This window comes from Natrix helvetica (assembly GCF_964273705.1).
Source record: "Natrix helvetica genome assembly, chromosome: 1".
Lineage (NCBI taxonomy): Eukaryota > Metazoa > Chordata > Lepidosauria > Squamata > Natricidae > Natrix > Natrix helvetica.
Genome location: NC_138548.1, coordinates 87,330,816 through 87,358,315, shown reverse-complemented (window position 1 = coordinate 87,358,315; position 27,500 = coordinate 87,330,816). Strand labels below are relative to the sequence as shown.

The 27,500-nt window shown below is 39.9% G+C and overlaps 1 protein-coding gene across 1 annotated transcript in view; it reads right to left on the bottom strand.

Annotated features, from left to right (window-relative positions):
- Nucleotides 1-10,396: 10,396 nt before the first annotated feature.
- Nucleotides 10,397-27,500, bottom strand: part of TRAF6 (TNF receptor associated factor 6) — a 24,237-nt gene continuing 7,133 nt past the window's right edge. Inside the window, exons 2-7 of the mRNA XM_081935178.1 lie at nucleotides 26,187-26,516; nucleotides 22,591-22,741; nucleotides 21,631-21,789; nucleotides 20,241-20,312; nucleotides 17,941-18,018; nucleotides 10,397-15,917 (exon numbers count right to left, since the gene is read on the bottom strand). Of these exons, the coding sequence (XP_081791304.1) occupies nucleotides 15,036-15,917; nucleotides 17,941-18,018; nucleotides 20,241-20,312; nucleotides 21,631-21,789; nucleotides 22,591-22,741; nucleotides 26,187-26,491 (1,647 nt within the window). The 5' untranslated portion in view covers nucleotides 26,492-26,516 and the 3' untranslated portion in view covers nucleotides 10,397-15,035. The remainder of the gene's footprint in view (nucleotides 15,918-17,940; nucleotides 18,019-20,240; nucleotides 20,313-21,630; nucleotides 21,790-22,590; nucleotides 22,742-26,186; nucleotides 26,517-27,500) is intronic.

The window sequence follows — 27,500 nt, the reverse complement described above, 5'->3', positions numbered from 1 at the left end:
ACCTTTTTTCCTCAAAAAAGAGGCTGAAAATCTGGGTGTGTCTTATACATGGAATACAGTATTTTTTGACTCCCGAAGCTCCGCCCCCTTCACCAAAATGGTCATGCATACCCTTATGGAGAGCTCCTGGGGGCTGGGGAGGCGTACAACATAAAAACACATATTACAAAAGTTAAAAGAAAGATTAAATAGAATATCCAAAAAAAAACCAATAGACATTTACAATGAGATTTAGAAATTAAATTAAAATTAACAATTAAAATTAACAATTTATTTTATTCAGGTCAGGCTGGCTTGCTGAAAAAGCCAACTTTTTAGGGCTCGCCGGAAGGACCAGAGGTCAGGGATTATGCAAAGCTCCAGGGGCAGCTCATTCGAAAGGGAAGGCACTCCCACAGAGAAGGCTCTCCCCTTGGGGGGTCGCCAGCCGACACTGCCTGGCCGACGGCACCCTGAGGAGGCCAACTCTGTGGGATCGTACTGGACGGTGGGAGGCTACCGGTGGCAGTAGGTGGTCTCACAAGTACCCTGGGCCTAAGCCATCAAGTGCTTTAAAGATCATAATTAATACCTTGAATCACACCCGGAGAACAACCGGAAACCAGTGCAGGATGACTAAAAGGGATGTAACATGGGAGCACCTAGGTACCCCCATGACAACCTGCACGGCCACATTCTGAACCAGCTGAAGCCTCCGGGTGCTGTTCAAGGGCAGCCCCATTTAGAGAGCATTACAGTAGTTCAGGCGAAAAAGGATGAGGGCATGAGTGACTGTGCACAGGGCATCCCGATCCAGAAAGGGGCGCAACTGGCATACCAGGCGAACCTGGTAAAAGGCCACCCTGGTCACGGCTATCAGGTGTTGTTCTAAACTAAGCCACATATCCAGGAGGACTCTCCCCCTATCATCAAAAATGGTACAAGGTGCACAAATTGGGATGACGGGAACCACAGCCACTCAGTCTTGGAGGGATTGAGCTTGAGCCTGTTCGTCCCCATCCAGATCCGTACAGCCTCCAGACATCGGAACATCACGTCGAGGGCATCGTTTGGGTGGTTTGGGGTAGAGATGAAAAGTTGGGTATCATCGGCGTATTGATGATACTGTACCCCAAAGCCATGGATGATCTCACCCAGCGGTTTCATGTATATATTGAACAGGAGGTGTGAGAGAACTGACCCCTGGGCACCCCACAAGTGAGGCGCCTTGGGGTTGATCTCTCCCCTCCAGTCAACACGAACTGCGATCGATCCGACAGGTAGGAGGAGAACCACCGCAAAACGGTGCCCCCACTCCCAACCCCCAAGTCGTCACAGTAAGATACCATGGTTGGTGGTATCGAAAGCTGCTGAGAGGTCTAATAGGACCAGGACAGAGGAACAACCCGTCCCAGGCCCGTCAGAGATCATTAACCAATGCAACCAATGCCATCTCCGTGCTGTACCCGACTGAAACGGATCCAAATAGGCAGCTTCGTCCAGGTACTGAGGAAGCTGACATGCTACCATGCTCTCAACAACCTTTGCTACAAAGCGAAGGTTGGAGACAGGACGATTGTTGGCTAAAGAGGCTGGGTCCAGGGAAGGCTTCTTAAGGAGGGGCCTCACCACCGCCTCGTTCAAGGCGGTGGGAAAGAGCCCCTCTCTCAATGAAGCGCTGGTAATCGCCTGGGAAGCTGAAACTAACCAAAAGGGACACGGGTCCAGCACACAAGTGGCAGCACTGAGTCTCCCCATAATCCTATCCATGCCCTCGGAAGTCACAAGGTCAAACTCATCCCAGATAGTTTCCACAAGATTCATCCCTGTCAACTCACCCAAATCTACCCAGAGTCCAAGCCTGTCCGAATCTGAGCAATTTTATCCTGCAGATACTGAACAAATTCCTCAGCCCTACCCTGCAAGGGGTCTTCCCCAGTTCCTTGATTAAGTAAGGAGCGGGTGACCCTAAACAGAGCAGCTGGGCAGTTATCTGTGGACGCGATAAGAGTGGAAAAATATTGCCCTTTTGCTGCTTTTATTGCCACAAAGTAGGATTTAATATGAATTCTTACTAGTGTTTGGTCGGATTCGGACTGGCTGGTCCTCCAATCACTCTCTAGGCATCTTTTCCGGCGTTTCATCTCCCAGAGTTCCTCTGTAAACCAGGGAGCTACTTGGGATCAGCATTGGATCAGAGGCCACAAAGGGACGATGTGGTCCAAGGCCCCAATGGTCGCCCTATCCCAGGCTTCCACTAGGGCTTCAGTTGAACTGTGAGCAAGGGATTCAGAAAAGTCCCAAGCTCCATCAGGAACCTTTCAGGGTCCATCAGGTGCCTGGGGTGGAACCATCTAATCGGTTCCGCCTCCCTGTGGTGAGGGGTGGCAGTATGGAAGTCAAGCCTAAGGAGGAAATGATCTGACCATGACAAGGGTTGAATAGAAATATCCCCTAAATCTAGATCATCCATTCACTGTCCAGAGACGAAAATCAGGTCGAGCATATGTCCCGTTATGAGTGGGGTCTTCAATTAACTGAATTAGGTCCATAGCCATCATGGAAGCCATGAACTTCCGAGCTGACTCAGATGTCTCACCAATGGAAGGCAGATTGAAATCCCCCAGGACCATAAGCCTGGGGAAATCAACTGTCAATCTGGCTAATACATTCAGTAGCTCCGTCAGGGCCGATGAAACGTAGCAGGGAGACAGGTACATAACAAAAAGGCCCACCTGGACTCCAAGGCCCCACTTCATAAAAAGGGACTCACACCTGCCTATCTGAGGCACAGTGACCTCCTGAGGTCCAAGACTTTCCCTAATAACCACTCCCCCCCACCCCTGCCCTGGGCTCTCAGTTGGTGAAACGCCCAGAAATCTGATGGGCATAATTCAATGAGGGGAACACCCCCTCATGGCCCAACCAGGTCTCCGTAATGCAATCCAGGTCTGCTCTCCCCTCTTGTATGAAGTTGTAAATGAGGGGAGCCTTATGTACCATGGACCTAGCGTTAAGCGATACCAGTCAGAGACCCAGGTCCTGTAATCCCAAGCACCCAGGGTTGCGAGAGGGGCAATGAGGGTCGGAGCGCGCGATCACTCTTAAACAGCAAACCCGCATCTACTAGACATAATTTGGCCCTAGGCCCCACCGTATCTGCCCCTCCCAAATACAGTAGAGATGGCAAACCCCCCACTAGAATGGTTTAATGTCTCCCCTGGAATCCCAACCCTTTCCAGCACTCCCGACCCATGCCCATTAGTTAGCTCTGGCCTGTGTCCTGGCAGCCTCCCCCCCCAAGTCTGTCTGAGCCATCCGAATCAACCCCCCGCCCACCCCTTAAAATTTGATTTAAAAACCCCTGTAAAAGACCCCTAAGAACCCTCTTCTTTACATGCCACTCTTGGGATCCCAAGCTCCATCATTAAGGAAGCGTCTTGATAAGCAAGAAGGGCATCCCCAGGAAAGGGGGAGTTCCCTAAGGGAATAAAGTGAACCTGGATTTCCAAAACTATCCCCCACCAACCAGCATGCTGGGGATAGATGACTAGCATAATGCCCAGATGGAATAGCCTAGCAGATCACTTTGTAAATCTTTTCAGTTTGTTTTTGTTCCTCCTAATCTAGAGACGTGTTAATTTTTTCTAGATAAAATAATAACCTATACCAAGGGTCTCCAACCTGTGGGCCAAGGCCCATGACCAGGCTGCGATCTATATGCAATTGGGCCATGTGAGTGGCCGGCTGACACAGCCCTACTTGCGCGAGTGTTGTGGGGGCTCATAGCCCCATTCATGCGAGCATCGCAGGGCCTCACAGCCCCACTCACATGTGCATCGCAGGGGTTTGAGGTCCATTCGCGTTGAGTGTCACAGGCACTTGTTGCAGATCATAGTCCCACTTGCACAAGGATCACGGGCGCTCAGGGGCCCCTTGTGGGAGGATCATGGTCACTTGGGGCCCCACTCGTGCGAACATCGCAGGTGCTCGGCCCCTCATTTATGCAAGCATTGTAGGTGCTCGCGGTCCTACTTGTGCTCGTGCCTGTCCTCCCCTCCCCCCCCCTCTTCAGGCCACCAACCCAGAAAGATAGGGGAACTCTGACCTATACACTACCTACATCTAAAACCCATTTTGTATGTGCTTTTTAAAAAAAAAGTCTAGCTGGATGGCAGTACCTTGGTGACTTTGGTCAATCTCAGCAAGGTAAGCAGGATCAGACATGATCATTACTTGGATGGGAGACTGCCAGAAAACCAGTGCTGTGGGCCAGATTTGGAAGCTGGAAAATCCCTTCAGAATAAACATTCTTTCAAACCATTCTAATTGAGGTAACTGAAATGTTCATGGGCTTGCTCAGACTTGGAATAGAAACAGATGAGATGAGTTTGGGATCAGAGGAAGATTCTCAAAGTAATTAGAAATAGAATCTAACCTGGCAACATCTGCATTCTTGATCTTGTTGAATATACTTTTTAGTGACTTTTTCTTTAAAATACCACCTGCCCTAGATTTACATCTCTCTTAACAAGGTGATGAGGAGTTGTTACTCACAGTTCCCCTGCAGTGCTCACAATTTATTTAAGAGATTGTTTCCTTGTGGCTGTGATGTTTACTTATAGCCTCAATAGCTGGATTTCCATTTAGTATTTATCATTCGTTTAGATTGTGCACTCTCAACGCAAAAAGAAAGCACTAAAATCTAACTACTTGGTAAGTGCTGCAAGGGAATATTTCATGGTATAGAGCGTGTGTTTAGTTAAACTGGTCTGCAGTTGGGCCGGTGAGCAGAATTTTAAAATCCTGATCTTACCAACGACTAAAAGCATCTTTCAAAGTTTTATTTTGAATCAGCAGTGTTGAACTCAATACAGAAGAGTAATACTGCCCCTTTGTGGCCACTTTAATCAAAGACATGCATGAAAAAAAGTTGGCTCAAGAGTTCAGAATTTAGAATACTCATTTACTGTATATTCAGAAGGGTAAGTTACATGGGGCACTAGTAATAACTTCCTATATGAAATGTGTAAATTACACTTAAGTACATCAACAAAACCAGTGCGAAAAATGCTCCTAGCAGAAATATCTGGAATGTACGGCATTAATGTGCTACACTTAACATATTATTATTTTATTTTTTATTATTTTTTATTATTTTATTATTTTATTATCCCTCTCCCCGAATAGACATATGTAAGCCATGAAGTCATGCTCTGATTTGTTGAATGAGACCTTATTTTGTGTCTTGAAGTAAGGACTTTTCATGATTTTTATTTTGAAAAACCCAACATTTTTGAGCAGTTACAAATTATTTCAATTTCTCAAATGGGGATACTGATGTGCAAGGCAAGCAACATTTTCAGCAGTCACTAGGTCTTGAAAAAGATTTGTAATCATACAAGTTACAGTTAAGCATTTAGAAACATTACAACAGATGGGTTCTCCTGTTAAACTACTGCTGAATTCACAATTCCCATTAATGGCAGCCATTATGGACTGCAATTGGGGAAGGAGTTGCAGTCCACATCACTGAAAATTTATGCTCATCCCTATAATTCAGCATCTAAACGCTGTGCATTCCACTCACCAGCATGAAACAGTTTTTGCTATTTTGTTTTTACTCAAAATAGACTGAAATGCACTTTATCATAAGCAAGCAAGAGATGCCCCAGTTTCTCCAGGACATCCTCTTGTGTTCAAAACAGGAAGAGGAAAATCATGAACACATGTGCATTAAAGAAATCAAGTTGAGCAGCTATGCAAATGAGAAACTAATTGCTAAAGTTAGGTTCATTAACCCAGAGAGGTGGAGGAAGCGCACGTTGAGGGGTTTTTTAATTAATTGTTTTTTAAAAATTGTAAGGGGTTACAGGAATGGGGGGGGGAACAGGTCAGGAGGGATGGGAGAGCCAGGCACCTAGGTGTGGTCGAAGGAGGAGGGAGCGGAGTGGGGGAGGAGAGGGAAGATAGCATTCCTGTGCAGGGCTCTTTGATACCAACGGTCGTGGGGAGGGGCAGGTGCGAGGACAGATCAAGAGCGCGTAGTCGGTTGGGAGACCGGGGTTTTTGGTCATTCCTGGTCGTTTGTACCAACCCCTGCATACTAGGTGGTCAGGATCTACAGACCCAAGGCCTGAGACTGCTGTTATGCAACGTGAGGTCCGTTGTCAATAAGGCCCCCCTCATCCACGATCTAATTTTGGAGGGGGAGCCGGACCTCGCAGGAATAACCGAGACCTGGTTGGGCCACGAGGGAGACTTACCCCTCGTGGAAATGTGCCTGCCAGGTTATCGAACATTTCACCAGCCTCGGGCCCAGGGAAGGGGCGGTGGGGTAGCAGTGATTATCCGGGAAGACTTGGAGCCGAGAGAGTTCACCGTGCCACAGACATCCGGGTGTGAGTCCCTTGTCGTGAGATGGGGCCCAGGGAGGCAGTTGGGCCTGCTGATAGTATACCTGGCTCCTCGCTATACATCAGCGGCCCTGCCTGAACTCCTCGAGCTGATCTCATCGGTGGCGGTTGAGACCCCCAAACTTTTAGTGATGGGGGATTTTAATCTGCCGTCGATGGGAGAAGCGTCTGAGGGGGTTCGGGAGTTCATGGCTTCCATGACAGCCATGGACCTGACCCAGTTAATTCAGGGCCCTACTCACGAGGGAGGCCACACGCTGGACCTTGTCTTTGTCTCTGGCCGGTGGACGAGTGATCTGGGAATAGGGGATCCAACTATTATTCCCCTGTCATGGTCAGATCACTCAATTCTCCGGCTTGACTTCCCTGGTGCTACCCCCTGCTGCGGGGAGGCGGAACCGGAAGATATTAGATGGTTCCGCCCCAAGCGCCTGATGGAACCAGATAGGTTCCAGACGGAGCTTGGGCCACCTCCTGTGGACCTGACCCGCCCCCGAGTGGAGGACCTGGTAGACGCATGGAATAGTGCGACTACCGGGGCCCTAGACCGGGTGGCGCCTTTGCGGCCTCTCCTGCGGCGACGAACCACCCTGGCCCCTTGGTTCGCCGAGGAGCTAAGGGTGATGAAACGCCACAAGAGACGCCTAGAGAGTCGTTGGAGATCCTCCCGTTCCGAATTTGACCGAGCACAGGCACGAGCCTACTTGAGGACGTACCTTGTGGCATTAGGAGCGGCCAAACGTCAATATTGCGCCGCTCTTATTGCGTCCGCAGATAACCGCCCTGCCGCCCTGTTTCGGGTGACTCGCTCCCTCTTGTTTGAGAGACCGCGGGAAGCCCCTTTACAGGGCAGAGCAGAGGAGTTTGGGAAATATCTACAGGACAAAGTCGCTCAAATCCGGATGGGATGGGCCCCTTTCAGTAGTCCAGTTGAGACGCCCGTGGCGAGTCTTGAGGGACCGCTTTGGGAGGAGTTTGACTCGGTTGCCATCGAGGATTTGGACAGGTTGCGTGGACGTCTGCGACCTACCACATGTTTATTGGACCCGTGTCCCTCCTGGCTTGTACTGGCATCCTGGGAGGTTACGCGCGACTGGCTCCTGGGCCTAGTGAACGCTTCGTTGGGTGAGGGGTTTCTACCGGCCGCCTTGAAAGAGGCGGTGGTGAGGCCCCTGCTCAAGAAGCCTTCCCTGGACCCAACGGATCTAGTCAATTATCGTCCAGTCTCCAACCTTCCTTTCTTAGCGAAGGTTGTAGAGAGTGTGGTAGCACAACAGTTCCCACGTCACCTGGAGAATGATTATCTAGACCTGCGCCAGTCCGGCTTCCGACCCGGGCACAGCACGGAGACGGCCTTGGTCGTATTGGTTGATGATCTCTGGAGGGCCAGAGATAGGGGTTGTTCCTCTATCCTGGTCCTATTAGACCTCTCGGCGGCGTTCGATACCATCGACCATGGTATCCTGTTGCACCGGCTAGAGGGGCTGGGAGTCAGGGGCACCGTTTTATGGTGGTTTGGCTCCTACCTCTCTGACCGGACGCAACGTGTGTTGGCAGGGGAGCAGAAATCGACCCGGAGGCCACTCACATGTGGGGTGCCACAGGGGTCGGTGCTCTCGCCTCTCCTGTTCAACACATACATGAAACCGCTGGGCGAGATCATCCGTGGTTTTGGGGTGGGATATCATCTGTATGCTGATGATACTCAGCTATACATTTCCACCCCGAACCACCCCAATGAGGCCGTTGAAATGATGTCCCGGTGTTTGGAGGCCGTACGGGTCTGGATGGATGGCAACAGACTAAAACTCAACCCTTCCAAGACGGAGTGGCTGTGGCTTCTGGCCTCCCGGTTCAACCAGTTGCTTCCATCTCTGGCCATTGGGGGCGTGCAACTGGCCCCCATGGAACAGGTGCGCAATTTGGGCGTCCTCCTAGATGCCCGGCTGTCCATGGATGACCATGTAACAGCCGTGACAAGGGGGGCGTTCCATCAGGTTCGCCTGATGCGCCAATTGCGCCCCTTATTGGACCGGGATGCCCTATGCACAGTCACCCATGCGCTAGTGACGTCTCGCCTGGACTACTGCAATGCTCTCTACATGGGGCTTCCCTTGAGATGCACTCGGAGACTGCAGTTGGTCCAGAACGCGGCCGCGCGGGTGATTATGGGGAGGACTAGATACTCCCCTGTAACACCTCTCCTGCGTGAGCTGCACTGGCTTCCTGTAGTCTACCGAGTGCGTTTCAAGGTTTTGATTATGATCTTTAAAGCGCTTCATGGCACAGGACCTAGTTACATGCAGGATCGCATCCTGCCCCATACATCCCTACGACCAATCCGCTCACACAGAGAGGAACTTCTCCGGGTGCCGTCCGCTAAACAGTGTCGGGGGGCGACACCCAGGAGCAGAGCCTTCTCTGTGATGGGCCCAGCCCTGTGGAATGACCTCCCCCGTGATATCAGGATTACTTCCGATCTCCGCTCCTTCCGTGTACAGCTGAAGACCCACCTCTTTCAATTATCTGGCCTGGCTCAACCGTAAATTTTTCTTACTCCTCCTGACAGTTCTTTTAAATTTTAAATTGTGTTTTACAATTGGGGTATTTTAATGGTGATTTTTAACTGTCTAATGTGATATAATTTGTTACCTCCTCCATGCATGTATGTCTTTGTATATGTGTATGTTTATGTGTTTGTACATATGTTTTGTGTTTTATATGCTCCATTGTACGCCGCCCCGAGTCCTGTCTGGAAAGGGAGCGGCTAATAAATTCAAATTCAAATTTAATGTCTTTTACCCATTCAACCACATTTTTTGAAAACTTTGTTCCATCTGTTATTGACAGCTAAACTGTAAGAAACAAACTGACAATTCTTGTATATATACCTCACTGATTGTCAAAACATTTATGAAAAAAATGTATGAAAAAAGCAAAACATTATACATTTTTAAAAACAGCTTGCTGACTGGAAGCATTACATAAAACTATGATTCAGAAGACTTCTAGTCTAGTTTGTCTATGTTTTGTTACTTCTGAGATTTTTGCCCATGAATGCTACAAAAAGAGTTTTTGATGAGTTGTATTTGGGTCTTACATTAGTGCATTAATTAAAAATTGTTCAGAGGCATTAACAACATTGATAGTATGTAATATTTTAGTGTGGTGTTCTTACTAACACTTTTAATTTACTGGATTATGTCACAGCATTAGTTCATTTAAAGACCAGCATTTTAATTTAAGTGGTACTTTTCCGCTGTAGCTCACTTGTATTTTGGATTGGGTACCTGGTTCAACATATATTGCAATAATCTGACATTTCAATGAAACAGAAAACCAACTTGCAATACCTTATTTAAAAAAATATAAGAGGCCATATACGTTATCTTGATATGGTATCCCAACAATACTTAGCCTATTTTGCCAGCCTCATTTATGTTTCATGTTTATGTTTAATAGCAATAGTACTTAGATTTATATACCCTTACAGTGGTTTACAGCCCTTTCTAAGCAGTTTACAGACTCAGCAAATTTCCCTCAACAATCTGGATCCTCATTTTACCAACCTCAGGAGGAAGGAAGGCTGAGTCAACCTTAAACTGGTCAGACTTGAACTGCCTGACTGCTGAAGCCAGCTGTCAGCAGAAGTAGCCTGCAGTATTAGATAAAAGAGCTTTGTGGTAAAATGGCAGTTAAAAAAAACTTAAAGTAGATTGGCTTAGCCTCCCAGAGTGAAAATATCTCCATGCATATAAAAGGGGCAAAAAAAATGTATCTAACTTTCTGGATACATTAGTGAACTACCTACAGTTCTCCAAGTTGCTCCACTAAAAAGAATGAAGAAAAAAACACAGTCACCAAATAGGAAAAAAAAATCCACTTCATCCTATACTGCAAGGTAGTTAAGTATCCAATTTGAAACAATTGTGACAGAGCATATGAAAGAAAATATACACAGAAAAGTTTGACCTCTATATAGCAAACAGCAAAAACATGTCTTCATGTGCTATTATTTTAATCAGCTTTATGTGATCTAAAGAAAAGATATTATTCAAATTCTATGTATGCCAAGGAAATAGGTTTTTGCACACACATACATAAATATAAACACACATGGTGATCAACTTCAACTGCACAATTTTTTAAGTACTGGATGTTTACATGTAAGAATAAAAAAATAATAACTTAAAATGCTCAAGAGAATGAAGAGAGATAACTTGGGACTTTTCAAATCTTGGTGTGTGTTACAGTTCTAAACATACCTGATTATTAATTTTATTGACCAAGTCTGTTGGGAACTGGAATTTAACACAGCTAGAAGTCTATGAGTTACCTCTCCTCCACTCCATGCATATGAACTAGTGACCTATAGTTTATGAAAGCTTATTCCTTTTAATGAGATTTGTTATATTAAAAAAGTGCTTCCAGCTCCTAAATTTCCCTCCTGTCCTATTCCCACTATATGGCAGAATATAAAACACTGAATAAATACAGTAGCAGACTAAGCACAGTATATACAATGAAAAGGATTGGCAGTAAGGAAGCTAAAAACCAGGTAATTAAAAATAAAATCTAAAATATTGATTAGATCTTATTGGTGTCTATCTGCAATTAATTCTAAAATTAGGACTCAAAGATTTTGAATTAAAAAACAGGATAAAACAGAAGCTAAAATATTACAAATGATAGAAAATAAAATTAGTTTAATCAATGGACAAAAAGTACAGATATTTTAAATAGAAATCTTGGCACGTATTAAACAATGTTTAAATAAAAGATGAGACTGCAATCCTATATTTCATTATCTGAAAGTGCATTCAGGTTGACTTAAGTTTTCCATAAGACTACCTGAAGCTGATATAAGTCCACATATAGTAATTAGCTCCTACCTTTATTTTATCAGAGAAGGATTTGATTAATAACAATCTGAAACAGCAACTGACAAAGTTAGGATATGCTATCTAATAGTTTATTAATGAAATAGAATATGATTCCTTAAAGGTTAATGCTTATTACAATAAATTACTATTCATAACCACGTACTCTGGAAAATTGGTATTTTTTGTCAAAATAGAATTTTAAATATGCAGTAAATTGATACATTGTAATATATAATACTTCTGTATATAAAAATATCTAAAGATGCCAGCATTCTTCTTCTTAGCTTACCGGAAGATAGAAATAAGTTCCAATGAGTGACATTTACTTTTGGATAAGTAAATGAAATATATCACACTAAGAGTTACTACTTCATCAAAAATGAGATCCCTACAATTAGACCAGGTTTAAATAAAGAATAATCTATACTGTTTTTTCATAAAAATGCATGAGAATAGAAAATTATATGGTACAAATCAGCATTTATAAATGTTTGTATTCTGAATAGACAAGCAATTATTTGAAATAATGCACATTTTCAGGGCCTGTGTGGGGTGAGAGTTTAGAAAAGGTAATGTAACTTTTTGCTTCCAAGTAAGATTCTCTTCTATAAAAATGTAGAATAGGTAACCTTATGTGCTATTCTCTCATACGGCACCAAGTAATACTTTAATTCATTCCCAAATGCTGGAAAATGTTTGGTTCAACTGTAAAGAAAGATTATGTTCCCATGGAGCTACAGGTTTACTGTCATATGTTCTCATGGAATACTAGTGCAGACTTTGGGCAATTAATTGTTGCCACCAGTACGTGTTATATCAGTATCTATTTTTTCAAAGTAAAGGTAAGTCTGCCTTGATTATTTTTTCCCCACACATCAGAGCCACAAATTCATCTGTTAGTTAACTTTGGTCGTGATTCCACACTTTATCAAGAGCACTTTTACCAAAATGATCTTGTCGACACCAATGATTTTTGATCAGAGACTTCTGTACACAAGGTAATAACTTTTACAATTAGCACTACTAGCATGTTTATGCACCAAAGTACCGTAGCACATTGCTACACAGACTATTGTGCGCAAAAATGTTACAGCTTTGCTCAGATCAGCCAATCTGAAGCTGGGTTAAAAAAAATAATAACATTCTTGAGAATTGTAATACCTATACTGAATATGTCAGCAAAATAAACTGAAAACACTGCAGAATGCAAGCATATATGCCTATCCCAAATCACCTTTAAAAGAAGGGGAATTCCCTTTAAGGTTAACAGATTGCAACAGAGTTTCCAGGTAAAAATGATACATGTCTAATGTTTGTAGCAGAATCACAAACATATCATTAAATGTATCATAACAAGTGCAAAAAAAAAAATGCAACGGGACAAATGATAGGATTAAGCAGTGCAAATGACATGGAAACATCAGTTAAGGATACCTCAAGATTTCATCAGGGCAAAGATTTCCTGAGGCAATCAGGTTGATTACGTTTTTCCAGAAGAGATCTGCAGTGAGCTATTAGATATATCAAGCTTAATTTATCATTATGTTAAGAGTAGTTGAGAATGGATTAATGCTAAATTCTCTGGGAAGGGAAAACAAGAATGAAGTTGTAATTAATACCAAAGCTACCAAGATATGACTATTGACTTTCTTGCTTTAATGATAAAAAGCACTGAACAATTATGCATGTTATACAGGTAGTCCTTGATTTATGATCACAACTTGGACCAGAAGTTCAGATACTAAGCAATGCAGTTAAGTAAGTTATCACATGACCAGATTATGCAGCTATTTTTATTGCTGCTAAGTGAATCATGTGGACATTAAAATGAATCCAGCTTTCTCAATTGATTGTCAGGAGCCAGCTGGGAAAGTCACAAATTGCAGTTGTCAAGCACCTGAATTGCAATCATGTGACTGCAGGAAAAGTGCAATTGTGGTAACTGAGGATGAGTCTTAAGTCACAAACTACTTGTATGTACAGTGTGTGTGTGTGTGTGTGTGTGTGTATAAAGCCCCACAATTTAGGGCTAATTTATTAGCTTATATACTCAATTCATGAAATCATAGGAATTCTATGGAATTCATTGGAAGGTAATTTAGAGATTTTATAACCCACGTCTTCCCTCCCAGGGTAGGAATTCTCAAATAATCCAAGGCAAGTGGTTGTCCAACTTTTGCTTAAAAATATCCACTGAAGGAGTACCAATCGTTCTGTGAAATACACCATTTGGTTTTGTCTTAATTTAGGCATTAGTAAAGGTAAAGTTTCCCTTCGAAAATATGTGCTAGTTGTTCCTGACTCTAGAGGGCGGTGCTCATATCTGTTTCAAAGCTGAAGAGCCAGCGCTGTCCGAAGATGTCTGTGGTCATGTGGCTGGCACGACTAAACGCCAAAGGCGCACGGAGCACTGTTACCTTCCCACCAAGATGGTCCCTATTTTTCTACTTGCACTTTTACGTGCTTTTGAACTACTAGATTGGCAGAAGCTGGGACAAGTAGTGAGAGCTCACTCCGTTATGCGGCACTAGGGATTCGAACTGCCAAACATTCTGATTGACAAGCTCAGCGTCTTGGCCACTGAGCCCCCTCCTCAATTTAGGCATTAGGCAGAACAAATCCATACCGTCTTCACTTCAACAGCCCTTCAAGCACTGGAAGACTGGTACCACTGATATCATATCTCCTATTACCCTTCTCTTATTTAGGCTAAACAAACCCAGTTTTTAAACTGTTCTTCATAAGAATTATCTTCCAACTCTTTTATCATCTTTACTGTTCTCTTCTGCATTCTTCTTTGGCTCATGCTTAATCTGTAGTCTACTAGATCTTTTTCATGAGATCTTTTTCATAAGTACTATGTTTGAACCAGGTACTGTCTATCTTCTACCTGTGCATCTGATCTTTTTCCACTCAGGTACAGAACCTGACATTTCCCCCCTCACTGAATTGCATTTACTTGCATAAAGTCCAATTGTTCAAGCATAATGAAACATTTCAAACTTTGAGCATATCTTCTGAGGTGTCTCCTCCTAGCTTTCTGTTATTTGCAAATTTGGTAAGTTTCCCTTCCATCCTTTTCTCCAAGTAATTTATAAAAAATGTTGAAGACTTCTGGGCCCAAGACAGAACCATGAGGTATCCCACTATCTATTTGCCTCTTATGTAGACATATTTCACAATGTTAACTTCTGAGATACAAATACATTTATAGCTTTAGCTGTCAATCTTCTAATGACTTACTGTACTCCTGGCTGTACAGTAAGTGGCTCGGTTTGAATTACAATTTTCAGCACACATCAGCTACTGATAATAGTCAGTCAGTTATCTAGCTTACCAAAAGGAACAAGAGTGCACTAGATATGTATTTTGTCTTATGACAGAAGAATGATTTCCCCTTTCCTGAAAAGCATACTATTTCCCCAGACTGGCAGTCTAACTTCTGCTTCAAAGATCTATGATTTTTATGAATCTCACCCTTCATTTACAGTTCTGCAGATTCTTCACATAAGATAGAAAAGCAGCTGCTATAGGTGAAATATTTTTCATGTAGCAAAAAAAGGCATAAAATGCATATTTATTTATTATTGCTGCTTTTCGATTCCTAGAGGAGGAGGAATTTTGCTACCTTGGTTAACATCATGACTTTTTTCTTTTTGAAACAGGAGCTTCATTTGCTGCTCCCCCTTAGGGAGCCAAATAATTTAAACCAAGCTTGGTTTTCATAATTACATAACAATCAAGACTAGACAATAGGCTATGATGTTCCATCTGTACTACGAGGCTGAAAACCTTCTCTTCGGAGACTGGTTAAGTCCAAACGTGTTAAAACTTCACAGCGTACCAAGAGAACATCATCTTTTATGTATGTTCTTTGTTTTAGGGCTTGCAACTGCATAAAAGTTACATATCCAAAGCCCTTTGGGTTGCGATAGACCATAGGACGTTGGAAGGCTAGCAACTCAGGTTTGGTATCCATTACTTCTTCATGGTTGTGTCTTGGAGATCCTTCAGACTGATCCAAAATTGATAGACGTATGGTGCCTTGGAAAGGCCAAGGGAGATGACTGTCATAGTCCCCTTGCATGGTGTGAACAAAAAGAGAAATGTAATTAGCACAACGTTGAGCGCTTGGTAACTGGATATGCAGACGCAAGCAAAGTTTATATCCTGGTTTCCCTGTGTAGAAACCTGGACTATGGATCACAACGGGTCTTTCTTCCTCCTGGGCTTTTAGGTACACACTGAAATTTTCAATTTTCCACAGGAAAATACCATTACATTGTTGGGCTTCAACGTCAGCAATTTTTTCCTCTAGAGTTCGGATGGTGCGTTTGAGATCTCCCATCTGGGTGTGTTGTGTCTCCATTTTTGCAATGAGTTCTCTAATTTGGTGATCTTGTCTTACCAAGCGACCTTCCAGTTGCTGAATAGTCTCCTTGAAGTTCTGGACCTCTGGGCTACACTCACACGAGGGTGGCATGCCTTGAGAGAAGAGTGATGGGTCAAAGGGTGAAGTTCCAGAAAAATTCATGGAAGTTGGAGTAGTAACACTAATGCTCCGAAGAGTATGAGCCATCATTCTCATATGAACCTGAGTAAATTCTTGCATGTGGCGTGCCAAATCATTTCTCTGCATCTGCAATCAGACAAAAGTGAATACAACTGTATTTCTTTTTAGTAAAATCAAGGACTAAGTCTTAAGGACTAATACTGCATTAAAAAAGAAGGAGCTTTATTTCTTTATATTAGCTGAAACAAAGGAGGATAAACTGAACAGAACTGAACTATTAATATTGTAGGAATTTCAAATGGTCAGAAGCAGATCAGGTCTATGAAAATCCTCAGGTGTAAAATAAAATATTTTCAGCTCCATAAAATAACATCAGTATTAGTGATCATTAATGTAATATTTGAACTATGTCATTTTGTATGTAAATGGTATTTTTAGAACTTTGTTTTTAAAATTCGTATTAGACAATAATGTAAACCTTCATATACTAACAATAACTTTTTAACATTAATGGTTGGGAAAATAGATTAGAAAATATGAAAACTGAAATGAATATTTCTGATTTAAGTACAGGAAGAACATAATCAGCATATACACTTTTCCTTATAAATGTTTATTTTTATAATACATTTGAATAAACATTCAAATGAATAAAGATTACAAAATAGCAGCTTAAAACTGTGAAGCTGAAAAACATTTAGGTAAGTTAAAAAAATATGCAAAATTATAAAAACATACTGAAATCTTTTATTTTCATTTTTACAGATCTACATTATTAAAGCACTTTTTCATATACTGAACTAAAACAAGAAATATTTTTCTTAATTGTGTAAAAATATTTCTGCTATTACTTTTACTTTAAAAAGTCATAGTGATGCTCCACAGAATTGATTTGCCAACATTTTCCAGAACTTATTAGTTAATCCCCATTTTAGAATTATTAAACTTACACTCCAATAAATTAGTAAACTGAGACTACACACACACAGACACACACACACACACAATATGCAGACATTATTATTTATATTATATTAATTACTTGGCTTTATTTTTACATTAGTATATACTTCAACCTTGGAATAGTTTAAACTTCAACCAGAAGCCCTCCAGAATGTGTTGTGCTACAATTCCTAATCACCAGTGGCTAGTAAGAAGCCTGGTTAGAATTTTGGACATCATAGTCTAATATTATTTGGAAGACTCCCAGTTGCGGAAAGTCATATAAAACAAGGATGACAAGCTTGTTCTTCTGAAATAAATATGAGATTTAAATTCTGTATGTGCTATCCAATATTCAGCAGCTCAAGGTATTTCACAGCATGATTGGTAAGCTCCTTTTCCTCCCCTCCACATGGAATCTACTCCACCCTGAAAATTTTATCTACAATGAATTGTTGCAAAAGAAGAAATTAATAATTCAGAACAAAGAACTACCATATTGGTTGGAAAGAAACTAAAAAGCCTTAGCAGACAGTAAAAAGAAATCCCACTAAATGAAAGCTTTCACATTAGCAATTACAGAATTAACTCATTCCATGGAAGAATTAAAAAAAAAATTCTGAACGGATTTTCTGGAAAGACAGACTTTTTCTACCCTAGAACCTGGATTGAAAAATGAGCTACATTTTTTTTAAATTAAACAAAAAATGAAAAATGAGCTACATTTTGACAATCATATACACCTGAATAAACAAAGGGTTTTTCCCACCCTTCCAGGCCCCAGCCCCAATCTTCTTCCTTCTCTGTTGATGAGGTATGCCTAGTCCTATGCAAGGCAGTTGATTGCTGTACCGTGACTTCTTCCCAAGACTACTATATGTGTTCTTCTCCAAATTGTGCAATGCTTCTCACGATGCTCCTAAGGCCTCCCAAAAGCTTGTAAGAAGCCCTTATGCAAGTCTTCAAATCATCCGCTACCTTTATCACAATGCTTCTGAGGCCTTCTAAAACATTGCAAAAAGGCAGTGTGTGATTTGGAGGAGCTTACCTGTGGCCTGATGTGGCCTCAATTATCTTTGTCTCAGGGCTAACCAAATAATCACAGTGGGATCAATCTTTATACATTTTACATTAATTGCAACATTGTTTGATAAATATTTTTTTAAGATCAACAAGCATATGCATATATAAAACTAATTTAAATTACCTTTTCTACACATCCAAATGTACTAAAGGTGCATGGTACTGGAGCAGTAGGGCAGTCATTATCATAATGATTAGGCAGCTATAAAAAGAAAAAAGAATGATCTGTAGTTTCCAGAAAAGTAAATATGTATCATTTATACCAAAACAGCATGTATTAAATTAATATTGCTTGCTAGTAAAAAAAAGTTGGAAATTCATAGCAAATTTGACATTATTTTGTCTAAATTTTTACGCTCAAGTTCAGATCACTTTCCAGGCATCAAATAAAATACCAGATTAAAAACATTGCCATTATTACTGTAAAGATAATTCATCAGTAGCATTAAACTCCACTGAAATTACATTATATCAAATGTAATACTTTTAGATGGTATTAGCAAAGGTTTTTCTTTTGGATAACAAGTTTTAATAAAACTTCTTCATTTTTCATTATAGATTGTCTATTGCTGGCATAAAGTTCATTTTCAACAAATATAATACAAAAGTTTTAAAAATTCTGTAATGCCAAATTTAACCTTTGGTTTTCCTTCTCAGATTGATTTATAATTACCATATTTTTCGCACTACAAGACGCACCTGACCATAAGACGGACCTAGGTTTAGAGGAGAAAACAAGAAAAAAATAACAGACGGAGCCTGAGAGGACCACAAATAGGTGTCCTCTCATGTGCCAGCTCTGCCTATTGACTCCTGCACTATAGAAAAGAGATAGAAGAAGCTGTCAATAACAAAGACAGAAGAGGTGGCGTTCAGCCCTGTAAAAGGACTGCCGTTCAGCACTGCCGCTGCAGCCCGGCTGCTATTCACCAAAGGACTGGCACTGGTCCACCACTGGGGTCCCCTGAGGTTAATATACTTCATAGTCTGTGATACAATATTCGCTTCATAAGACACACAGACATTTCCACCTACTTTTAGGGGGAAAAAGTGTGTCTTATGGAATGAAAATTCGCTACTATATTTGTAACAAACAAATATGTGGTTTATTGGTAACTGTCACAATACTTCTTTTTTAAATGTCACCACCCATTTTAAAGTGTTCCCTGATTTCAAAATCCTAGTATAACTTACAAATGACAAAAATATTAAACTAAAAATCTAGGTAAAAGTACAAATAAAACAAATAAAAAAAGTACAAATAAAAATTAAAAAAATAAAACACTTATGAAAATAATTCAGATCAAGATAAGATTTAATGTCTGAAAAAATCAATCTCTGTGTGTATATATATAATGTCTCTCTCTGTGTGTGTGTGTGTGTGTGTGTGTGTGTGTGTGTATGTTACAGCGTAACTCTGGAATGCCTGGAGCAATTTCAACCAGACTTAGTACACAGATGACTTACTCTCTGGAGACAAATACTGGGGGGGGGGGCACCCCTAACAACCCTCGAGGGTGTGTGTTAAGATGCAGCCTGTTGTGCCTTTCAATAGCTTCTACTATACTGCCATAAAACAGCTTCTACTGTACAGTGCAGTAGAGTTGCCATGGTAACGGCTTCACAGTACTCCAGAAGGGGGCTCCCTCTGGTAAGATGTAAAATTCAACATTAGAAATTATGTTTGGTCTGGACATTTTCCCCCTATAAATATATATATGGGCAATGCCAGGTTATCGACTAGTAATACTATAATATTGGTGGCATAAAATAAATGGTATACATATCATTTGTTATAAAAATTTAAGAAAGGCTAGAGTAACAGCTTTCCTGGGAAAAATATCTGCTTAGTATAAGGTGAAGCTTTCATATACTCAGGTCCCAAGATATTTCTGCTCATACATACAAACGCACGCACCCACGCACGCACACACACAAAACTCTTTTAAATCTACTTATAATATAGATTCTAAAATCAGATAGGACAAAGCACAAGATAATGTTTCTCCCTGGCATTTAACTCTATGTAACAGCTCATACTATCCCTTTATGCCTCATGATAATGATAGAATTCTTTATAGAACAGAATTTTTTATTGGCCAAGTGCAATTGGACACACAAATAATTTGTCTCCAGTGCATAAGCTATCAGTGTGCATACGAAGAACAAGTGATAAATCATGATCATAATTTTAAAATACAATCACCATGAATCGTAAGATACAACGCTCAGTGATAGTCATAGGATACTAAATAAAAGCAATCAACCTATATCGTAAGATACAAACAACAATGTGAGTCATAAGATGCTAAAGGAATAGGCAATAGAAAATATGAGAAGGATAATAGCAATAATGACTTAGCAATTTGTGCTATTAACTCTTTGAGCAAAGTAATAAATAAAAGCAAACAAAATGTCACTTACCTGTTCTCTGATTAGCACTGTATTACAATATTCACAGAAGACATTTGCCAAAAGGCATATTCCATCATGAACCTTTATTTTAGTGAAAGCAAAAAAAAAAAAAAGAAAATTAGTTGTCATGGAAAGGGAATGATACATAATTGGGGTTATTGGATGTTTTACAATCTAGGATACAGCTTCTTTCTTTCTGTCCTAATTGCAGAAGATTGTGAAATAAGATTGTCTGCTGTTCTCCCAGAATTAAGAATTTTGAATTAATAGAGGGTACCCACTTAGACCAAGTCAGAGGGATTGGGAGCATTTTCTAAAGCCATGCTTCAAGGGCAGAGCTATCATCCTTTTTCTCAGCTATCATCACGCATGTAGGCATGTACATCCACATTTTGTTTTCCATGGGAGTTACATTCTTGAAAAATCCCATGGAAATAGAAACTGGTTATTGAAGCACTGATGTGAAAACAGGTGAACTAGTATCAGAATGGTGTGTAGACTTGTTAGCACAAAAAACACCATGAGAACAAGGAGGTGGTTTCCTTTGGTGTAACTCACGTCAATGCTGCTAGGTAAGGCTCTCAAACTTTTTTCTCTTCTGCCACATTTGACAAAAAAGTAACACTTCTATAGAATTTACAACAGAATATTCCGATGAGGAATCAGTATAGTTTATGTACAATTACAGTATGTATATAGGTAGTCCTTGACTTATAGCCATTATGAAGCCTGCCCATTACAATGGTAGGTAGTGATGACCATAAAAATGGGTCACCCACATTACTTTTTTGCCATTAAGCAAAGCTGGCAATTGCTAAGTGAGCACACCAGTTGTAAAGCAAATCCAGCGTTTAAAATGGTGTATTGTTTTGCTGAAAACCAAAAATGCTAGTTTTCAGCAAAATCATCATAAAACATAGTAGTCACATGACAAGATGCAGCAAAGAGCCCTAAATGCAAGTCTGTTGTTGAGAGCCTGACATATCCTTTGTGATTGTGGCCCTCCTGTCAGAACTTCAGAACCAGGTTGTAAGTAACTCTAGGAAGGTCTGTTGTAACTTTGAAGTTGAGGACTATCTTTACAGTTATTTTAAAAGTAAGCATAACACAAAAATTTTGTTCAAATCATTGACATAAGGGGAAAAAAGCCCAGATTATTTAGACAGATTGTTCTCCTCTAGATCAAGATAATGAGCAGGCAGAACTGAAGGAGGAGGAAGAATCATTTCCACAGAAAGATGCTATTACCTCAGTGGACTGAGGAATAGGATACTCCATTTTATGGAATATACCATTTTATATGAGACAACAGAAAGAAACTTTAGAAATAATTAATGCATTATTAAAATAAGCTTATTAAATTAGTATAAATATAAAACAGTTCTATTTTGCATTATACCCTTTTTTCTTCATAAGGCATACAAACGGCACAATTTGGACAAGCAATTTGCCGCCGTGGACATTCTAGCTGAATATGTTCTTGCAACTGGTTCTTCAGGAAAATCCCTTGACATTGAGAACATTTTTCTGATGCGAATCCACAATGTAGCTGATGGTCCTGGGAAAAAGCAATTAGAAGAACAGTCACCAAAAACCAAACCAAACCAAACCATACTTCTATTAATTTTTTACGTAAGTCCTGAATATACAGGGTTTGACCATAATTATATTAGCAGACAGAAACATCATTGGTAACTATAGCTTTAACAACTATAAAAGCAAAAACAGACAGATAGTTTGATATGGTTTTTCTCAATGGTGTTATAGAAATATTGTCATATTAGTGACCCACAATCTATTTTTTCATTTAAAATCAACCTATATTACAAAATCAACAGTAAACTGCAGCGGGAGCTAACACTTGTGACTGAGCAGCTGAAATCCACCTATGAAGTACTCCTAAGGGCCTGGCCTTCAGAAGACTCTTAATGTTATTACAGGTGGTTCTTGTTTTCCAACTTCTTTGCTGACTTCAGATCAGCAAAGTCAATGGAGGAGCCAACAGGAAGTTGCAAACCATGAGGACCTCACCCATAGTGACTTGCTTAACAGCAGCAACTGGGAGTGCCAGAATTGCTGCCGCTAAGCAATGCAATTTTCTGATATTGCACTTTTGTATTGCTGTTAAACAACAGCAATTCCAGCCTGATTATCACTGTAACTGAGGACTTATTCTAACATATTTAACTCCAGTTTCAATGAAAGGATCATGTTTAACTTACTTCCTTTTATCCATTTCTTTCAAGAGTTGTTGCATTGTATATCCTAAGTATCTGTTTGCATAAATCCTAAATATATTGATCAGAATAATATAGAACTGAACCTTAATTCTTAAAACAAAATACACGTTAAAACTTACCTCTAAGTGCCTTAGCTCCATCTTTTGACAGCAGCCTTTGTTGGGACATTTCACTTTCAGTGAGAGGATTTCACGTTTTGCAAAGTTATCAGGGAAGAGTTGATTTTCTAGTAACATTTCATTGTCTATTGGACATTTATGACCTGCATCTCTGTAAAAAAAACCAATATATATGTTTGCATCTATATGCGTGCATGTAATGTATATATGTAGATGTATGTATTAATACCATATGCTATAATATGGCTCTTCACATTTCTGCAAACAATCAGCTTTGGTTCAAAAAGTGTCTCACATGAACTGGAAGTCATTTTTATTCCTGCTTGATTGCCCTTCCGCACAGCCAGAGTCTGTAAATGTCTCCCTCTAATTACAGCATCTTTTGTATCTCATAGCAGATTACCGTATTTTTCGGAGTATAAGACACACCAGAGTATAATTCAATGTATAACAACCTTTATTACATTTGACTTGTTTTATATCCATTTCCTATTATTTATTTGCTACAGTCTATTTCATATTTCTACCTTTTAATCATTTAAGCAAGATATCTTTTAAACAAGATACCTTTTGGACCCAGATTTTATTCCTGGATTTGGGGAAAGGGGGAAATTTCATGTTTCCCACCAGAAATATTACCAATGGTAGAACCTAACTTTACAATAAACCATATTTTTCAGAGTGTAAGACGTACCAAGGTTTTGAAGAGGCAAATTTAAAAAAAAGTAGGTAGGAAGATAGAGGGATAGAGAGGGAGAGAAAGAGAGAAAAATACAGTAGGTAGGAAGGGAGAGAGAGAGAGTAGTTAGGTAGGTAGGTCAATAAATGGATAGAGAGAGAGAGAGAAAGAGAGAGAGAGAAATACAGTAGGTAGGTAGGTGGGGAGAGAGTGAGTGTAGGTAGATAGGTAGGTGGATAGAGATATATATAGAGAAATATAGTAGATAGGTAGGGAGAGAGAGTAGGTTGTAAGTAGAGGGAGAGAGAGAGAAATAGAGGGAGAGAGAAAGAGAAATACAGTAGATAGGTAGGGAGAGAGAGAGAGAAATACAGTAGGTAGGTAGGGAGAGAGAGTAGGTAGGTAGATGTTTCCAGGTGTATTTATCCATGTACTGGAGAAGGAAATTGCTGACAATCAGCAGCACCTAAGACTTTGTTTCTACCGGAACAGCACTTGATCAATGTAATTCTCATCAATCAGTTAAAGAGCTTTCTGAAAAGAAAAAAAAGTTTTTGCACTCTGCAAACCTCCCCAAAACAGCCCGATTTTTGCAAAAATGGGCTTGTTTCTCCCCCAAAAGGGCATGAATAACCTTGGGGGGGCTTGCAGAATGCTCCTGGGGGTGGGGGTGGGGCAAAAACTAGCAAAAAACGGGCTGTTTTTCACGAAAATGGGCCCGTTTTTGTCAAACAAATTGCATGCATAGCCTTATGAAGGCTTATAGAGTGCTGCAGGAGGCTGGGGGGCGGGGAAGGCAAAAAAACGGCCCGTTTGTTGCTCATTTCTGCCCTTCTTAGGCCCCAGGAGCTCTCTGAAAGCCTCCATAAAGCTATGCACGGCCATTTTGATGAAGGGGCGGGGCTTTAGGAGACAAAAAAATGCTGTATTCAGTGTATAAGAAGCACCCAGATTTTCAGCCTCTTTTTTGAGGAAAAAAGGTGCATCTTTATACTCCCAAAAATATGGTAATTGAAATACCTTAGGTGTGGTGGGAGTAGAGATTGCATCTGGGAAGGGAGTCAAGTAAAAGTAATATTCCAGATTTTTTTTTCTCTTTGCCTGCATTTATCCAGGTCCCAAAATATACACTTCCACTCTCTTTGTGTATATATGTATGGCTAACACAAGATATAAACATATTAATTTAATATATTTACTACATATAACATGGTGTATTTATTTCTTAGAAAATATATCTGTTTCATTCCCATTTTTTTAAATATATGAAACAGAACATACAAAAGAAGAACACAATCAGAGGAGAAACAGGAACCTGTGGTTTGATGCTGAAAGAGAGTTCCCGGATATGCCCATATATCTAAGGACTATTTAAGTCAGAATTTAACATACTGAGTTTCCAGTGATAAATGGATGGATATATGTATATGTGGGATTCACATTGCTATACTATTATTTTTAAATAGATTGTAAAAAATTAAAATATAACTGAACAAAAAAAGGAATTTTAATTTTTTATACATTTGTCTAATAAATTCAGACATGATGAAAACCAAGAAATGGTTATTTGAGGAAGCAAAAAGGGAAGCTTATATTTAAAACTCAGTCAGCATTACAGGTGTTGAACTTCATGGGAAAGTTGTTAAATGACCCCCACCCCCCAGTGGAATGAAAGCTAAGGCCTACGATTCTAGTATTAAAATAATGGAAAAAAGTATTGAGAACTTGAGTGCCTACAACCTCTGTCATACTAACATAATTTACAATGCAGTAGAGGCAATTGCTTGATCACAATTCTCATAACAGCAATACAACTTCCAATTAAAAATGGACATTGTAACTTTAACTTCCATTCATAGTCTACATTTATATTTCAATCTTTATTTAACATAAAACCACAAAAAACTGGGAAGTTGCTTTGGTTTTTTTAATCAAAATAACTTTCATAATAATGGAGACAAAAGGAGGAATGAGATTCACAGTTTGTAAAAAATAAAGATTTACTGAAATCATTACACTGCATTTTCTTATCCAAAGTTGCTATCAAGTGCTATGCTTCATTTTTATCTATAAGGCCAAGTAAATAGTCATGTATCATGTGCAAGTCATTTATTCAAAGAAATAAAATGCCGCACCATTTATTTAAGGTTTCAATGGCTCAGTTTTAGAACTTCTCTCCTTATATAGGACAATCACCAACTGACTGTCGTAACTCAAAGACTGCTATTAAGACCTGAATATAGGTACATATTTTGCACTTAAATAAGATTAACAGAGTCTGAGGAATTGGCCATTTGTTTAATACTATATTGATTCTTAGGGGGAAATGAAAGAATACAATGCTGTTGCAATTCTCTTTCATTATGATGCTTGTTTTTTTTAAACTGTTTAAAATTGTTTTTGGATAAATCTTAAATCTACTAGGGCAGCAGCTATAACAAATTTAACTCAATCAATCCAGTAAATTATTCTGCAATACTGTATATTATTTATTGATATTTATCACAGCTCTCTAACAGTAACAAAGGACTACTTTATGTCAGCATATCACAGTTTAAAATCAACCAATAAACCAATCCAATCATACATATAGAACACAAACTCTGTGTCATGAAAGACCACAACTGAATGATTAAAGACAATTCTGACCTTGCAATGATTTGTTGAATTATAAATAATTTTGGAAACGGATTAAGACATAAAGGCCTTAAAAGCAAAGCAGACTGTATGAATTTCTTTCTGCTGTGATTCACAGTAGTCTTTCCCTTGATACTATTCATTTCACTCACAAGAAATTTTAGTTTTAATTTTTGAAGATTACACAAGAAATCTGATGGAGCAATTAATGGAAAGGACACTGTTAGGAGACTGAACCTGGGGAACAACTGATTTCTTTTCAACAAGCTCACTGGGTTACCTTAGGGATTTGACAATGCAAGCTTTGCAAAAACGATGTCCACACGGCGTCTGTACTGCTTCCCGTAGAGCCATTAAACAGATAGGGCATTCATATTTACTTTCCAGTGGTGGGTCAAACTCCACATCATAGCCTTGGGTTTCCTCCATGAAAGAGTTTGAAAGTGTCCCATCGGTACCATTGCTGATGGGGGCAGTGAAGCTTTCCTCCTTGGTCCCAGCACTGCAAGCACTGGCCATGGCTGCACAGCAATCACTCTCTTGATCATTGATTTCAAAACTTGTGTTACTATGTAGTACACTCATAGTAATTTAAGAGGTGGCAGGATACCTAAAGGCATGAAAAAGAAAGAATAATTTGTCATACATACTTAGATATTTACCACCCTTTGGGAATATTAGGAAAAGTGTAATTTTACACAAAGTGCTACAAGAGTGAGAGATTGTGGAAATAAAAGGGAAGGGAGGATGAAAACTAAAAACTGTTTACAGTGATAATATTCTATACTTCTCCATATCTTTCTAGTGCTTCTTATGTGTTTAAGTATCATTTTATACACTGCCTTTCATGCCTTTATATAATGACTTATTGCCTGTTTAATTTTGGGAAACCTTATCAATTCCATCCAACCACAACTGTATTTCTACTCAATCTAGTTTTCATTTTTATTCTTATTTTTTTTTCTACGATTTAATCCTTATTTACCTCTATATAATCAAACCTCTTCAACTTATTTAGTACCAATCACCTATTTTGGACAAAATGCTTACTGTAATGCTGAAGATAGAATGTCCCAAATCCATGTACCACTCAACAAATATACATCCTAATAGTTCAATAGTATCTGTTCTTTCATTTGCTTTCACAATCACATACAGGCACCGTGACTCAAGTTTTATTATATTTCTATCTATCATCCATCCATCCACATCAATCGATCTGTCTGTCCATAATCTAAATTGCTATTACCATGGTATCAAAAAAATAGTCAAAGAAATCCCTTATATTTATGTGATTGGACTATGAGAGTAAGGATATATAATTCTACTATGATAAAATAATAAAAAAACTCAAGCTAGATCCATAGCTATTCCAGAACTTTATATAACTACAGTAGAAATTATTCCATGTTTGTTACAAGTTACAAGAATGTACTATCTTATGTAGTGGAAGGTTAGAGCAGTTTTTATTCAGGTATAATATGTTTAATTTGAAGTTTAAGAATGCAATTCTGCCCAATCTGAAGGTGTGTTCAATTTGGCAGAATTTCCCTTTGTTCAGAATTTTTAACGAACGAAGTACCGACGCCCTTCA